At 39.2% G+C, this 17,647-nt stretch overlaps 1 protein-coding gene across 1 annotated transcript in view; it reads right to left on the reverse strand.

The window, feature by feature from the left end:
- ADAM32 (ADAM metallopeptidase domain 32) overlaps nt 1-17,647 on the reverse strand; it is a 91,783-nt gene that overhangs the window by 34,206 nt on the left and 39,930 nt on the right. Inside the window, exons 11-12 of the mRNA XM_045587784.1 lie at nt 15,836-15,928; nt 8,255-8,450 (exon numbers count right to left, since the gene is read on the reverse strand). Coding sequence (XP_045443740.1) covers nt 8,255-8,450; nt 15,836-15,928 — 289 coding nt within the window. The remainder of the gene's footprint in view (nt 1-8,254; nt 8,451-15,835; nt 15,929-17,647) is intronic.

Below are 17,647 nucleotides of genomic sequence, written 5' to 3' on the forward strand. Positions count from 1 at the left end.
GAGGACCCAAATAAACAAAATCAGAAATGAAAGAGGTGAAATAACAACAGACCCCACCGAAATACAACGGATTGTTACAAAATACTATGAACAACTCTACTCCAACAAACTGAACAACCTGGAGGAAATGGACATATTCCTAGAAAAATATAATCTTCCAAAACTCAATCAGGAAGAATCTAAAAATCTCAATAAACCAGTGACTTGGGAAGAAATTGAAACAGTCATCAAAAACCTTTCAGCAAACAAAAGCCCAGGGCCAGATGGCTTCACAGGAGAGTTTTACCAAACATTCAAGGAAGAACTAAAAACTATCCTCCTCAGACTATTCCAAAAAATCCAAGAGGAAGGAACACTTCCAAACTCCTTCTATGAAGCCAGCATCACCCTAATACCAAAACCAGATAAAGATAACTCAATGAAAGAGAATTACAGGCCAATATCCCTCATGAACATAGATGCCAAAATCCTCAACAAAATTCTAGCAAATCGACTCCAGAAGAACATCACAAAGATCATACACCACGACCAAGTAGGATTTATTCCAGGAATGCAAGGATGGTACAATATCCACAAATCAATAAACCTCATACATCACATAAACAAATTGAAAGATAAAAATCATATAGTCATATCAATTGATGCAGAAAAAGCATTTGATAAAATCCAACACCCTTTTCTGATAGAAACTCTTACCAAGGTGGGAGTATAAGGATCATACCTCAACATAATAAAAGCTATATATGATAAACCCACAACCAACATTATACTCAATGGGCAAAAACTAAAACCATTCCCTCTACGAACAGGAACAAGACAGGGATGCCCACTGTCGCCACTCCTGTTTGACATAGTACTGGAAGTACTAGCCATTGCAATTAGACAAGAGGAGGAAATAAAAGGCATCCAAATTGGAAAAGAAGAAGTAAAGTTATCCTTATTTGCAGATGACATAATATTGTACATAAAAAACCCAAAAGACTCCATTAAAAAACTAATTGACTTAATAAATGAATTTGGCAATGTAGCAGGATACAAAATTAATGCCAAGAAATCCATGGCTTTTCTATACACCAACAGAGAAACTGCAGAAACAGAGACTAAAAAAGCAATTCCATTTACCATCGCACCAAAAAAATTAAGATACCTAGGAATAAATTTAACTAAGGAAGTAAAGGACCTATATGCGGAAAACTACACGACACTGAAAAAAGAGATAGAGGAAGATGTAAGGAGATGGAAGAACATACCATGTTCATGGATTGGTAGGATCAACATCATCAAAATGTCCATACTTCCTAAAGCAATCTACAGGTTAAATGCACTCCCCATTAAAATACCAACAGCATATTTCACCGACCTAGAAAGAACTCTCCAAAAGTTCATTTGGAACAATAAAAGACCCCGAATAGCCACAGCAATCCTGAGAAAGAAGAGTAAAGTAGGAGGGATCTCAATACCAGACTTCAAACTATATTACAAAGCTACTGTTCTCAAAACAGCCTGGTACTGGCACAAGAACAGACATATAGATCAATGGAATCGAATCGAGAACCCAGATATCAACCCAAATCACTATGCTCAATTAATATTTGACAAAGGCACGAATATACAATGGAGTCAAGACAGTTTCTTCAATAAATGGTGTTGGGAAAATTGGACAGACACATGCAAAAGAATGAAACTAGATCACCAACTTACACCATTCACAAAAATAAACTCAAAATGGATACAGGACTTAAACATAAGAAGGGAAACCATAAAAAATACTAGAAGCATCCACAGGCAGCAAAATCTCAGACGTATGCCAAAAGAACTTCTTCACTGATTCTACCCCTAGGGCAATGGAAGCTAAAGAGAAAATAAACAAATGGGACTACATCAAAATAAAAAGCTTTTTTACAGCAAAAGAAACCATCAACAAAACAACAAGAAAGCCCACGGTGTGGGAGAACATATTTGCAAATGATACCACTGATAAAGGTTTAATCTCCAACATCTACAAACAGCTTATACAACTAAATAAAAGGAAGATAAATAATCCAATTAAAAAATGGGCAACGGACCTAAATAGAACATTTTCAAAAGAAGACAGAAGGAAGGCCAAAAGGCACATGAAAACATGCTCAAAGTCACTAATTATCCGAGAGATACAAATCAAAACAACAATGCGGTACCATCTCACACCTGTCAGAACGGCCAACATCAACAAATCAACAAACGAGAAGTGTTGGCGAGGTTGTGGAGAAAAAGGAACCCTCGTGCACTGCTGGTGGGAATGTAGACTGGTGCAACCACTGTGGAGAACAGTGTGGAGTTTCCTCAAAAAACTGAAAATGGAACTCCCATTTGACCCAGTAATCCCACTTCTAGGAATATATCCCAAGAAACTAGAAACACCAATCAGAAAGGATATATGCACCCCTATGTTCATAGCAGCACAATCTACAATAGCCAGAATTTGGAAACAGCCTAGGTGCCTGTCAGCAGATGATTGGATCCAAAAACCATGGTACATCTACAAAATGGAATACTATGCTGCCATAAAAAAGAAGGAATTCTCATCATTTGCAGCAACCTGGATGGAATTGGAGAACATCATGCTGAGTGAAATAAGCCAATCAATGAAAGAGAAACACCACATGACCTCACTCATTTGTGGATAATAAAGAGCATTATAAACTGATGAACCAAAAGATAGATATAGAGACAGTATATCAAGAAGTAGACTGTCAAATTACAGTGGGGAGGGGAGGAAGATCTGGGGGAGATTATAGATCAACCGAAGGACTTTTATACATGCATATAAGTACAACCAATGGACACAAAACTCTGGGGAGGGAGGGGATGTGTGGGAGGGAGGGAGGGAGGGGGGCAAAAAAAAATCAATAAAATATATTTAAAAAAATAAAAATAAATAAAAAAAGCTCTTGGACAGCAGTCCAGGCAATAATTTTTTACAAACCAAAAATAGACAAGTGAGGCTGCATTCAACTAAAAACATTTCCCAGCAATGGAAAGAATACAGGTAAAAGAAAACATAAGATGCAACAAAATCTCAGACATACATTGTAGCAATATCTTTACTGACACAGATCCTAAGGCAAGACAAGCTAAAGAGAAAATAAACAAATGGGACTACATCAAAATATAAAGCTTTTGCACAGTAAAAAAAACCATCAACAAAACAATAAAGCCCACAACATGAAAGAACAGATTTGCCCATGTTATCTCTGATAAGGGCTTAATCTCCAACATTTACAGGGAACTCATACAACTTAACAAAAAGAATATAAACAACCCAATCAAAAAATGGGCAATGAATCTAAATACTTTTTTTAAATAAAATTTTATTGTTCATATTATTACAAATGTTCCTCATTTTTCCCCCTCCATTACTCCCCTCCACCAGGTTCCCACTCCACCCTCTGCCCTTTCCCCACTCCCCATTGTATTCATCCATAGGTGCACAGTTTATGTTCAGTCTCTTCCCACACCCCCAACTCCCAAGAATCGTCAGTTCACTCCCCTTTCATACCCTGATTCCATTATATTCACCAGTTAATAATGTTCATCAGATTTTTTTTAATTCCCTTGGTTTTTAGATTCGCTTGTTGATAGTTACGTATTTGTTATTCATAATTTTTATCTTTATTTTCTTTCTCTTCAGAAAGAACCCCCTTCAGCAATTCATATAATTTTGGTTTGGCGGTGATGAATTCCTTTAGGTTTTTTTTTTATTAGTGAAGCTCTTTATCTGGCCTTCAATTATGAGTGATAGCTTTACTGGGTAGAGTATTTTTGGCTGTAGGTCCTTGAATATTTCTTTCCATTCCCGTCTGGCCTTCATGGTTTCTGTTGAGAAATCAGCTGTCAATCTTATGGGTGCTCCTTTATAGGTAACTTGCTGCTTTTAATATTCTCTCTTTGTCTTTTGTTCTTGGAATTTTAAGTATGATGTGTCTTGGTGTGGTCCTCTTTGGATTCCTTTTGTTTGGGGTTTTGTGCGCTTCCTGGACTTGTAAGTCAATTTCTTTCAACAGGTGGGGGAAGTTTTCTGTCACTATTTCTTTCAGTATGTTTTTGGTATCTTGCTCTCTCTCTTCTTCTGGGACCCCCATAATTCTTTTGTTGGTTTGCTTGAAGTTGTCCCAGAGGTTTCTTACATTATCTTCAACTTTCTGGATTCTCTTGTCTTCTTGCTTCTGCAGAGGAGTGTCTTCTGGCTCTTCATGTTCCAAATCTTTCACTTGATTCTTGCGATCTTCCATTCTGTTTTTAGGACTCTGTATAATATTTTTTTATTTCAGACAATGTATTCTTTATTTCTCCTTTATTATTCTTAGTTGATCCCTTTTCATATCCTCATAGGTCTTGTTTATTTTATCGGCCTTTTCTAGGAAATTCTTGAAAAACCTTATAAGCGTGGTTTTGAAATCTATATCCAGTCGCTTTTTGTCCTCTGTCATTTCTTTCGTCTGTGTTCTGTTTCCGGGTCTCGGCATTTTCACAGCTTCCCTGAGTTGGTAGCCTTAAAAGTCTCTGTGTTCAGCTTGGATGGGGCAGAGTTTCAGGGTGGAGCCTACAACCTTGGGTTCCGTCAGCCTCGCCCTACGAGGCTCCTGAGTCTCAGTGTTCCTCAGTGTCCTTTGGTACTCGCTGAAAGCACCTCTGAGAGAAAGGTGTCCTCGAATTTCACTCACTACCAAACAGTCTAGGCTCTCCACTATGAGCCCAGAACTGGGGTTCAGTGAAGTTGCAAGTGGAGTTGGAAGTAGGGTTCAGAGTAGTCTGGAGCTTTTGTTTCCTTCCTGCTAGGGCAATCCAGCAGCACAGTCAGCTGTCCATTCTCTGCATGCAATGTGCACACCTCCGGGACTTCCTTTCACAGCTCCCCTGGGTTTCTGCCTTACAGCCCAGGCTCCCTCTGTATGAGCCTGGGTCTCCAGGGTCTGTCCTAGAATTTGGGTTCAGTGCAGTCAGAACTGGGGCTCAGCACAGTCCGGAGCTTTTGTCTCCTTTCTGCTAGGGCAATCTAGCAGCAGAGTCAACAGTCCGTCCTCTGTGCATAATGTGCGCACCTCCAGGACTGCCTTTTGCAGCTCCCCTGAGATTCTGCCTTACAGCCCAGGCTCCCTCTGTATGAGCTTGGGTCCCCAGGGTCAGGCCTATAACTGGGGTTGAATCCAAGATGGGCATAGGTAAACACCTAACTGCAGCATTACACAACAATTTCAATAAAATACAACTAAAATACAAAATGGATATTACCCAGAACTACAGGAAAGTCGACTGACTGGAAATTCTACAATGAGAAGGAAAGAGAAAACTAAATAGATAAGTTTTGAAAGAAGATATAAGGAAGGCCAAGAGACTTGTGAAAACATGTTCAAAGTCACTAATCATCCAAGAGATGCAAATCAAAACACAATGTAGTACCATATCACACCTGTCAGAATGGCTATCATCAACAAATCAACAAATGACAAGTGCTGGCAAGGATTCGAAGAAAAAGGAACCCTAGTGCACTGCTGGTGGGAATGCAAACTAATGCAGCCTACATGGAGAAAAATATGCAGTTTCATCCAAAAACAAAAAATAGAACTCCCATTTGATCCAGTGATCCCACTTTTAGAAATGTATCCCAAGAAACCAGAAACACCAATCAGAAAGGATATATGAGTACCTATGTTCATAGCAGTACAATTTACCATAACTAAGATTTGGAAACAACAAAAGTGCCTATCAGCAGATGAGTGGGTTTAAAAACTGTGGTACATCTACACAATGGAATACTAAGCTGCTGTAAAAAAAGAAGGAATTCTTACCATTTGTAACAGCATGGATAGAACTGGAGAGTGTTATGCTAAGTGAAATAAGACAGTCAGAGAAAGATAAATATCACAGGATTTCACTCATTGGTGGAATATAATGAACAACATAAACTGATGAACAAAAACAGATCCAGAGAGAGAAGCATCTATCAGACTGTCAAACCTCAGAGGGAATGTAGGGGTAAGGGGAAGAGATCAACCAAAGGACTTGTATGCATGCATATAAGCCTAACCAATAGACACAGACACCAGGGGGGTGAGGGCATGATTAGGGGGTGGGGATAAATGGGGCAATAAGGACACATATGTAATACCTTAATCAATAAAAAAGTATAGCATAATAGGAAACATTTACACATCATGTATCTCTGAAATATATGTTAGTGGACATATATTACGCAGCTCCCCTGGGTTTCCGCCTTACAGTCCAGGCTCCCTCTGTATGAGCCTGGGTCTCCAGGGTCTGGCCTAGAACTGGGGTTCAGTGCAGTCAGAACACAGACATCAGGGGGGTGAGGGCATGATTGTGGGGCAGGCAATGAAGCAATAAGAACACATATGTAATACCTTAATCAATAAAAAATATATATAGCATAAGAGAAAATATTTACAAATTATGTATCTCTAAAATATATGTTAATCATACAAGTCAATAGCAAAAATAAATAATGAGATATTAAAATAGCAAAGGACTTGAAGAGACATTTCTCAAAGGAAGACAATGTGGTCATCAGATATATGAAAAGGTGATCAGCATCACTAATCATCATGAAAATGCAGATCAAAAGTACAACTCACACATTTTAGGATAACTATTATTTTATCAAAAAGATTATTGTTAGCAAGGATGTAGAGAGAAGGAAACTTTTTAACACTGTTCATGGGAATAAAATTAGTACAATTCTTATGAAAAACAACATATAGACTCCTCAAAAATTAAAAATAAACTATGTTATGATCCAGCAATCTCATTTATATATATATTCTGTGAGGCCAGTACTTTACATAATGTATTAAAATTATAGCAATTTTTTCAAAATATGAGTATCAAAACATAACAAAAATATATGCATTTTTAGTTGTCAATTATACCTTAATAAAATTTTAAAAAATAAAAAATACCAAAAAATATATATACACATAAATATATATACACATTAAACAATATTTAATATATTTTATTGATTTTTTACAGAGAGGAAGGGAGAGAGATAGAGAGCTAGAAACGTCGATGAGAAACATCGACCAGCTGCCTCTTGCACACCCCCTACCGGGGATGTGCCCGCAACCAAGGTACATGCCCTTGACCGGAATCGAACCTGGGACCTTTCAGTCCGTAGACCAATGCTCTACCACTGAGCCAAACCGGCTTCAGCTAAATTTATATATATTTTTATATAACATATATAAACATATAAAACTAGAGGCCCAGTGCATGAAATTCGTGTTCAAGGGGGAAAGAGGGTGTCCCTTAGCCCAGCCTGCACCCTCTCCAATCTGGGACCCCATGAGGGATGTCTAATTGCCCATTTAGGCCCAATCCAAGACTGCTGGCTCCCAACTGCTCACCTGCCTGCCTTCCTGATTGCCCTTAACTACTTCTGCCTGCCAGTCTGATCACCCTTAACCACTCCCCTGCCAGCCTGATTGATGCCTAACTGCACCCCTGCCAGCCTATTTGCCCCCAACTCCCCTTCCCTGCAGGCCTGGTCACACCAACTTCCTTCCTCTGCCAGCCCAATCACCTCTAACTGCCCTCCCCTGCAGGCTTGATTGCCCCCAACTGCTCTCCTTTGCAGGCCTGGTCCCTCCTAAATTCCCTGCACTGCTAGCCATCTTGTGTCACATGGGGGCAGCTATCTGACCACATAGGGACAACCATCTTGTGTGTTGGAGTAACAGTTAATTTGCATATTAATCTTTTAATAAATAGGATAGAGGCCTGCTGCACTGGTGGGGGCCAGTTGGTTTGCCCTGAAGGGTGTCCTGGATCAGAATGGGGGTTCCCTTGGGGCATGGAGTGGCCTGGTTTGAGGGGCCTGCCGTGGTTTGCAGGCCTGCCACACACCACAGTGACCCAAGCAGAGGCCCTGGTATCTAGGATTTATTTATCTTCTATAATTGAAACTTTGTAGCCTCGAGTGGAGGCCTGAGCCAGCCAGGGTGTGCAGAATACTTGGCTTCCTCCATTGCTAGGGAAACCCAAGCCTCCTACTCTCTCTGTGGCCACAGCCATCTTGGTTGGGTTAATTTGCAATTTGCATACTCAATCCTGATTGGCTGATGGGTGAAGTGGAGTGATGGTTAATTTGCATATTACTCTTTTATTATATAGGATATAATTATATGTGATTGCCCATTGTCTTGGTGATGTTAATAAAATATTGAAGATCTGTTTAGATGTTACAAAACAATATTACCTTTTCCAAATAAGGATTCACAACGTGCATTAAGATCATGGCAGTCTCCAGCATAACAAATATATTTAGCTTTACATAAATGCCCATTGATTATCGTTACATCATTGGGACAGGCTGGTGAGGTTCCATTACAAAATTCAGGAAGGTCACACTCAGGATGTACACTGGGCCTACATGGTGAACCTGCTGGTTGAATCTAGTAGAAATTAAAATATAAAAAATAAAGCATTAAAGAAGATTGTTGTTATTAATATTTACTTCAAAAAAAGATCAGAGTTAAAAATATAGCACATGATGAGATTCTAGAGAAAAACAACATTAAACTGCTTTAGTGAAGGACAGTCAAGAACAAAGAACCCACATTCTGTAGTTCAATACAGGGATTCTCACATAATGAATTTGTTACAAAAACACAGAAAGAACTAAAAAGGAAAATGGGATCAGGAGCCAACACCTTTACCATATGACCTAAATTGTGATATTTAAGACAAATTATATTTGAATAATAAGTTCTAACTTAAATTTTGTGCTAACACAGCATTTGAAAATTACTTCTAGGGAGTTTCATTATTTATACATTTACTAGAGGCCTGATGCATGAAATTTGTGCACTGGGTGGGGGAGGGGTGTCCCTCAGCCCAGCCTGCACCCTCTCCAATCTGGATCCCTCGAGGGATGTCCAACTGCCCATTTAGGCCCGATCCCAGTGGGCAGTCGGACATCCTTTTCACAATCCAGGACTGCTGGCTCCCCTGCCTGCCTTCCTGATTGCCCCTAACCGCTTCTGCCTGCCAGCCTGATCACCCCGTAACCACTCCCATGCCAGCCTAATAGCTGTCTAACTATTCCCCTGCCAGCCTGTTTGCTCCCAACTTCCCTCCTCTGCCAGCCTGGTCACCCCTAACTGCCCTCCCCTACAGGGTTAATCACCTCCAACTGCCCTTCCTTTCAGGCCTGGTCCCTCTCAACTTTCCTTCCTTGCAGGCCTGGTCCCTCTCTACTGCCCTCCCTTGCAGGTCTGGTCCCTCCCAACTGCCCTCCCCTGCTGGCCATCTTGTGGTGGCCATCTTGTGTCCACATGGGGGCAGGATCTTTGACCATATGGGAGCAGCCAGCTTGTGTATTGGAGTGATGGTCAATCTGCATATTACTCTTTTATTAATAGGATAGAGGCCTGATGCACAGGTGGGGGCCAACTGGTTTGCCCTGAAAGGTGTCCTGGATCAGGGTAGGGGTTCACCTGGAGCATGAGGTGGCCTAAGCAAGGGCCTTGTGATGGTTTACAGCCCAGCCATGCCCCCTAGTGACCCAAGCAGAGGCCCTGGTATCTGGAATTTATTGACCTTCTACAATTGAAACTTTGTAGCCTGGAGCAGAGCCAAGTCTCCTGCTAGCTCTGTGGCTGGCAGCCATTTCTGTTTGGATTTATTTACCTTCTATAATTGAAACTTTGTAGCCTTGAGTGGAGGCCTAGGCTGGCAAGGGCAGGCAAAAAGCTTGGCTTCCATTGCCTGGGAAACCCAAGCCTCCCTACTGCTCTCTGTGGCTATAGCCATCTTGGTTGAATTTATTTGCATACTCCCTCTGATTGGCTGGTGGGTGTGGCTGGTGGGCATGGCTGGTGGTGTAGTGGAGTGATTGTTAATTTGCATATTACTCTTTTATTAAGTAGGATGGGAAACTATTGTGTCTTTCAATTACATAGATACCTAACTACAAGCAGTGACATTTTTTATTTGTAAAATATAAATGCTGGATAAAGTGAAAATAATCCCTTCCAAAGGAGATTTTTCTATATTGAAGAATTCTATAATATTTCTCAAACAAGACTTAACAATATCATCATCAAATTAGGGGGGATAGTGGTATTAGAAAGAGGCCTCAACATCCCACTAAAATTCACAAAATAAAAAACCTGACTTGGAATTTAGTATCATTTTTTGTTTGAAAGGCATTTATTTGACTTACAGCTATAGGTCTTTGTGTTCAAAAAAAAAAAAAAAAACAGACAGAGAAGACTCCCAAGCACATTTTACAAAACCGGCATTATCCTAATTCCACAACCAGATAAATATACCACAAAGAAAATTACAGGCTAACATCCCTGATGAATATAGATAGATGATGAAGTCATCAAGATATTAGCAGAACATGTCAAAGAGGAGTGGTTAAAATGGGCATCCCTTTGATCCTGTTCTTGTCCCTTGATATCTTCCAATTGTTCTGAGGGTTTGTTTTTTTTATGTATTTGGGTGCTCCTGCATTGGGTGCATATATGTTTGTTTACAAGGATTATATCTTCTTGGTGTATTGATCCCTTTAGTATTATGAAATGACCTTTCTTAAACTCTTGTTCAACATAGTACTGGGAGTGTTAGCCATAGCAATTAGGCAAGAAGAAGAAATAAAAGGCATCCAAATTGGAAAAGAAGAAGTAAAACTGTCCTTATTTGCAGATGATATGATATTGTATATAGAAAACCCTAGATTCCATCAGAAAATTATTAGACTTAACAAATTAATTTGGTAATGCAACAGGATACAAAATTAACGTCCAGAAATATATGGCATTTTATATAAGAATGGTGAACTTACAGAAAGAGAAATTTTTTAAAAAAAATCCTATTTACCATTGCATCCAAAAAAATTTACGATACCTAGGAATAAATTTAACTAAGAAGGTAAAAGACCTGTACTCAGAAAACTACAGGACACTGAAAAAAGAGACAGAGGAAGACCTAAACAGATGGGAGAACATACCATGTTCATGGATTGGTAGAATCAAAGTCATTAAAATGTCCATATGACCCAAAACAATCTATAGATTCAATGCACTCCCCATTAAAATACTAATGACATATTTCAAAGACCTAGGGTGAACTCTCCAAAAATGCGTCTGGGATAAATAAAATACCCTGGATAGCTGCAGCAATTCTGAGAAAGAACAAAGTAGAAGGAATCTCAATACTAGATATCAAGCTATATTACAAAGCCACTGTTCTCAAAACTGCCTAATGCTGGCACTAGAAAAGACATATAGATCAATGGAATAGAGAACCCAGAAATTGACCCAAAAACTATGTTCAATTAATATTTGATAAAGTAGGCAAGAGCATATAATGGAGGCAAAACAGTCTCTTCAATAAATGGTGTTGGGAAAATTGGACAGATACATGCAAAAAAATGAAACTAGACTACCCACTTACACCATGAACAAAAAAAAACCTGTAAATCAATAAAGGACTTAATATTAAGAGTACTCCATGTGCAGCAAAATCTCAGACATATGCTGAAGCAATATCTTCACTGACACAGCTCCTAGGACAATGGAAACTAAAGAGAAACAAATAGGACTACCTCAAAATAAATAGCTTCTGCACAGTAAAAGAAACCATCAACAAGACAACCAGAAAACCCACTGCCTGGGAGAACATATTTGCCAATGTTGTCAATGATAAGGGCTTAAACTCCAACATTTACAGGGAACTCATACACCCTAACAAAAGAAAGATAAACATCCCAATAAAACAATGGGCAAATGTCCTAAATAGATACTTTTCAAAAGAGGACATAAAAAAAGCCAAGAGACATATGAAAACATGCTCAAAGTCACTAATTATTTGAGAGATGTAAATCAAAATGACAATGAGATACCATCTCACACCTGTCAGAATGGCTATCATCAACAAATTAACAAGTGCTGGCAAGGATGCAGAGAAAAAGGAACACTCTTGCACTACTGATGGGAATGCAGACTGGTACAGCCACCATGCAGAACAGTGTAGTTTCCTCAAAAAACTAAAAATGGAACTCTCATTTGACCCAGTGATCCCACTTTTAGGTATATATCCTAAGAAACCAGAAACACCAATCAGAAAGGATATATGTACCCCTATGTTCATAGCAGCACAATTTACCATCAGCAGATGAGTGGATTAAAAAACTGTGGTATATATATACAATGGAATACTACAATGAGGTTTAAAAAAAAAAAAAAGGAATTCTCACCATTTGCAACAGCATGGATAGAACTAGAGAGTGTTATGCTTAAGCAAAATAAACCAGTCAGCCACAACTGGTTTGGCTCAGTGGATAGAGCGTCAGTCTGCGGATTGAAAGGTTTGATTCCGGTCAAGGGCATGTACATTGGTTGCGGGCACATCCCCAATAGGGGGTGTGCAGGAGGCAGCTGGTTGATGTTTCTCTCTCATCGATGTTTCTAACTCTCTATCCCTCTCCCTTCCTCTCTGTAAAAAAATCAATAAAATACATATTTAAAATAAAAAAATAAGCCAGTCAGAGAAAGAAAAATATCACATGATTTTATTCACTGATGAAATATAATGAACAACATAAACTGATGAACAAAAACAGATCCAGAGACAGAAGCATCGATCAGACTGTCAAACCTCAGAGGGAATGTAGGGGAGAGTGAGGGTAAGGGGAAGAGATCAACCAAAGGACTTATATGCATACATATAAGCCTAACCACTGGACACAGATACCATGAGGATGAGGGCATGAGTGGGGGTGGGGTACAAAGGGGATAAGGACACATATGTAATACCTCACCTAATCAGTAAAGAAAAAAATTTTAATTAAGTAAAACTATGATTATTTGCAGATGATGACATGATAATGTATATACAGAACCCTAAATGCCCCATTAAAAACAACTAAAACTGATGAATGAATTCAGCAAAGTATCAGGATACAAAATAAATATACAGAGATCAGTTGCATTTTATATACTAACTAGAGGCCAGGTACATGAAAATTCATGCACTGGAAGGGGGAATCCCTCAGCCCAGTCTGCCCCATCTCACAGTCCAGGAGCCCTTGGGTGTGGGAAATGACCTGGCAGTCAGGGGAAGGCAACACCCATCACACCTCTGCTGCTGCCACTACCAGCAGCACAAATCTCAGTCGACCCTGGTTACCTGATCCTCGGGCGGCTGGGTAGCCACAATCTGAGGCTTGTCTGTGCCTTGGGCTGGCCCTGGGTGGCTGGAGGGCTGAGGGGACTGGGGGACTGCAGAGGCAGGCTGAGGATGGTGTGAGGGTTAATTAGCATATTCCCTCTTTATTAGATAGGGTAATGAATTATCAGAAAGGGAAACTAAAAAGCAATCCCATTCACAGTTGTTTCAAAAAGAATAAATTTAACCAAGGATGTAAAAGACCTATACTCAGAAAATTATAAGACATTGAAGAAGATACAAATAAGTGGAAGCATATATCATGTTAATAAATAGGAAAAATTAAAATCATTAAAATGTCTATACTATCCAAAGCAATCTACAGATTCAACACAATACCTATCAAGATACCAATGTCAAATTTCACTGAACTAGAAAAAATTTCCCAAAAATTTATATGGAATCACAAAAGACCCTAAATAGCAACAGTGATATTGAGAAAGAACAGAGTTAGAGAAATAATGCTATCTGATATCAAACTATCTACAAGGCCATAGAAATCAAACAGCATAAAAACAGACATATACATCAATAGAACAAAATAAAAAGCCCAGAAATAAGCCCATGCCTTTATAGTCAATTAATATTTGACAAAGGAGGCAAAAACATACAAAGGGCTAAAGATAATCTCTTTATATAAAAGGCTAATATGCTAAGTGCCTGACCAGTCAACTTTTCAATCATTTGACCTGTAGCTATGATGCAGAGTGATCAACAGGGGGCAGATGCTCAATGCACAGGCATGGAAACATGGAACAGACTGATGCATCTCAGAGGGAAGAGGGGAGAGGGAGAGGGTGAAAAGAGATTAACCAAAGATTTTATATGCATACTAGAGACCCAGTGCATAGATTTGTGCACCAGTGGGGTCCCTCTGCCTGGCCTGCACCCTCTAGCAATCCAGGACTTCTTGGGGATGTTGGACTGCTGGTTTTGGCCTGATTCCCACAGGCTAGGCTGAGGGACCCCACTGGTGCATGAATCCGTGCTTCAGGCCTCTATTCCACTCTATTCAATAAATGTTGTTGGGAAAATTGGACAGATACATGCAAAAAACAAACAAAAAACAAACAACAACAAAAACTAGACCACCTTCTTACATCATACATAAGAATAAATTTAAAATGGATTAAAAAAAAAAAACTTAAATGTTAAACTTGAAACCATAAAAATCATAGAAGGAGCCCAGCCAGAATGGCTCAATGATTGAGTGTCGACCTATGAACCAGAAGGTTACAGTTTGATTCCTGGTCAGGGCACATGCCCAAGTAGTGGGCTTGATCCCCAGTGTGGGACATGCAAGAGGCAGCTGATCATTGATTCTCTCTCATCATTTATGTTTCTCTCTCTCTCTCCCTCTCACTTCCTCTCTAAAATCAATAAAAATACATTTTAAAAAAATCCTAGAAGGAAACATAGTCAGTAAAATCTCTGACATTTCTTGTAGCAATTATTTTTCTGATATAACTCTTCAGATAAGGGAAACAAAACAACAAGAAAACAAATGGGACTACATCAAATTAAAAAGGTTTTGCAGAACAAAAGAAACCATAAACAAAATGAAAAGACAATCCATTGAATGGGAGAACATATTCACGATACATCTGATAAGGAATTAGTGTCCAAAATTTATAAATAATTTATAAAAATCAATACACACACACACACACACACACACACGAACAACAATCCAACTTAAAAAAATGAGCAAAGGTCTTGAATAGACTTCTCCAAAGAAGACATACAGATGGCCAATTGACGTATGAAAAGATGCTCAAAGTCACTAATCATCAGTAAAACCCAAATTAAATCCACAATGAGGTATCAATCACACCTGTCAGAATGGCTATGATCAATAAATCAACAAACAATGAGTGTTAGTGAGGATGTAGAGAAAAGGGAACCCTTATGCACTGTTGGTGGAAATGCAAATTGGAGCAGCCATTATGGAAAGCAGTAGGGAGTTACCTCAAAAAATTAAAAGTGGAATTGCCTTATCAATTCTACTTATGGGAATTTATCCAAAGAAACCCAAAACACTAATTCGTAAGAATATATGCACCCCCTATATCATTGAATTATTTACAATAGCCAAGATTTAGAAACAGTCCAAGTGTCCATCAGCAGATGAGTGCATAGAACACCTATGGTACATTTACACAAAGGAATACCACTCATCCTAACAAGGAAGAAAAGTTTGCCCTTTGCGACAGCATGAACGGACCTAAAGAACATTATGCTAAGTAAAATAAGCCAGTTAGAAGAAGACAATGATTTCACTCATATGTGGAATCCAATGAACAAACTGAATGAAATAAAGGTAGACTCATATATATCAGGCAGATGTTTGTGTGTATGTAGGGGGGGAGAGGGAGGGTTAGTGGTGAAGTGATTGAGAAAAAAGAAATAAAGAAAAATAACTCATGGAAACGGACAACAGAGGTTACCATTGGAGGGGCAGGGAGGGGAAGTGGGTGTAGGTGGAAGAGGGTATATAGGGGATAAGTGGTGATAGAAAAACATAAAAAATAAAAGGAGAAAGAAAGAATCCCAGATATGATTCATTATACACTTGGATAATATTAATAAACTTAAATCTTACTTGACAGCTACTGCAGCATAATCCTAAATCACAATTTGATCCTTGTTTCAGCACACAACGTTGAGGATCACAACAGCTATCGTGTCCGCATTGCTATGAATGAGTGAAATACAAATAAAAATACGTTTTAACAATATAAACTTTGGTTGGAGCTATATTTACTGGGCTTTTTAGTTTGGGAAAAGAATATGAATGCTTATAAATTTTAGATTTTTACATTTCTAAACTATTAAAATACTAAGGTACTTCAGGTCAAATCAGAATAACTGGAACCCCACTAACACTTAACAAACTAGAATACTATACAAAATATATGTATACTTTTTTTCAGAAACTGGATAATAGTAAGAGAGTAGAATGTAGGCGAGTCAGAGGTAAAGGGGGATATTGATCAAAAAATAGAAAATTATTTAGAAAATGAACTAATTCTGAGAAATTAATAGACAGCATGATGACTCCAGTTAACTATAATGGACTGTAAACTTGAAATTTGATAGGAGGACGAAGCATTCTCAAGTGCGCGCGCGCGCACACACACACACACACACACACACACACACACACACGATAACTATGCAAGGTGATGGATGTTAATTTGACTGTTGCAATCACTTCACAATGTATACATATATCAAAATACCACACGCTGTATACCTTAAGTATATATCATTTTTATCTATCAATTATACCTCAATAAATCTGGGGCGGTGAGTGTGTGTAGAATTTAGACCCACTACAAAGGTAAAGAAAGTGGTCCCTAAGACTGCCCTTGCATTTTACAGGAATCACCAGTTCACTGGAGTCCCAAAACCACCCTCAGTTTTGATAATTTCTTGATTGCTGGTGTATTCACACATTTCACTGATTGCTGGTATATTCACAGTTTTGGTTTCTTATATGGAAAGGATACAAACTAAAATCAACCAAGAGAAAAAACACCTAGGACAGAATCCCAGAGAAGCACTAAATATGGATTTCCTATTACCTTTAACCCATGGAATCATAGACATACTACACCCCAAGCACTGATGTGTGACACTTCTTAACTCATTCTTTTAGGCCACTATAATGCTAATACCAAACCCAGTTTAAGGCATTATAAGAAAGCAAAATTACAGACCAATATCTCTCATAAGCATGGACACAAAAATATTCAACAAAAAATTAGTAAATCAAATCCAGCAATGTATATAAAATAGGCATCACAACCAAGTGGGATTTATCAAAGTATGCAAGGCTGGCTCATAATTCAAATATCAATTAATATAATCCACAGAGTTGACAGGTTGAAGAAGAAAAATCATATGACCACTAGTAGCCCATTAGGTGATATTGCACACAGTAGGCCACCCACTGCTTCCACGGGAGTTGGTGGGAACCGCAGTGCACCACCAGGAGCCATGCTGCTTTGACAGGAGCTGTGCTGCTTCCATGGGAAGTGGACCCACCATCTCTTCTCTGGGCCTGTGCTCAGCTGCAGATGCTGCGAGCTGGCCTCCATGTCCCCCAGACATCCTCCGTGGCCCAGGTGTCATCACTCCAACAACAAAGCAAGTATCCTGCCCTGGCTGCTCTGTGCCCACTGCCCAAGGCCCTTTGTCGCCACAGCAACAAAGCAAGCATTCCACCAGGCCACTCATGCTGCCCGCTCTCAGCGGCAGCCCCCCAAGGACTGGGGTACTCCAGCAAGGCTGAGGGGACTGGGCACCACCATCTTGTGGCTATGGGTGCCGCCATCTTTGTGATGTAGTGATGGTTAATTTGCATGCTACCCTTGTATTAGATAGAATAACAACTGGCATAGAAAAGACA

This window comes from Pipistrellus kuhlii, unplaced genomic scaffold (genome assembly GCF_014108245.1).
Source record: "Pipistrellus kuhlii isolate mPipKuh1 unplaced genomic scaffold, mPipKuh1.p scaffold_m20_p_3, whole genome shotgun sequence".
Classification (NCBI taxonomy): domain Eukaryota; kingdom Metazoa; phylum Chordata; class Mammalia; order Chiroptera; family Vespertilionidae; genus Pipistrellus; species Pipistrellus kuhlii.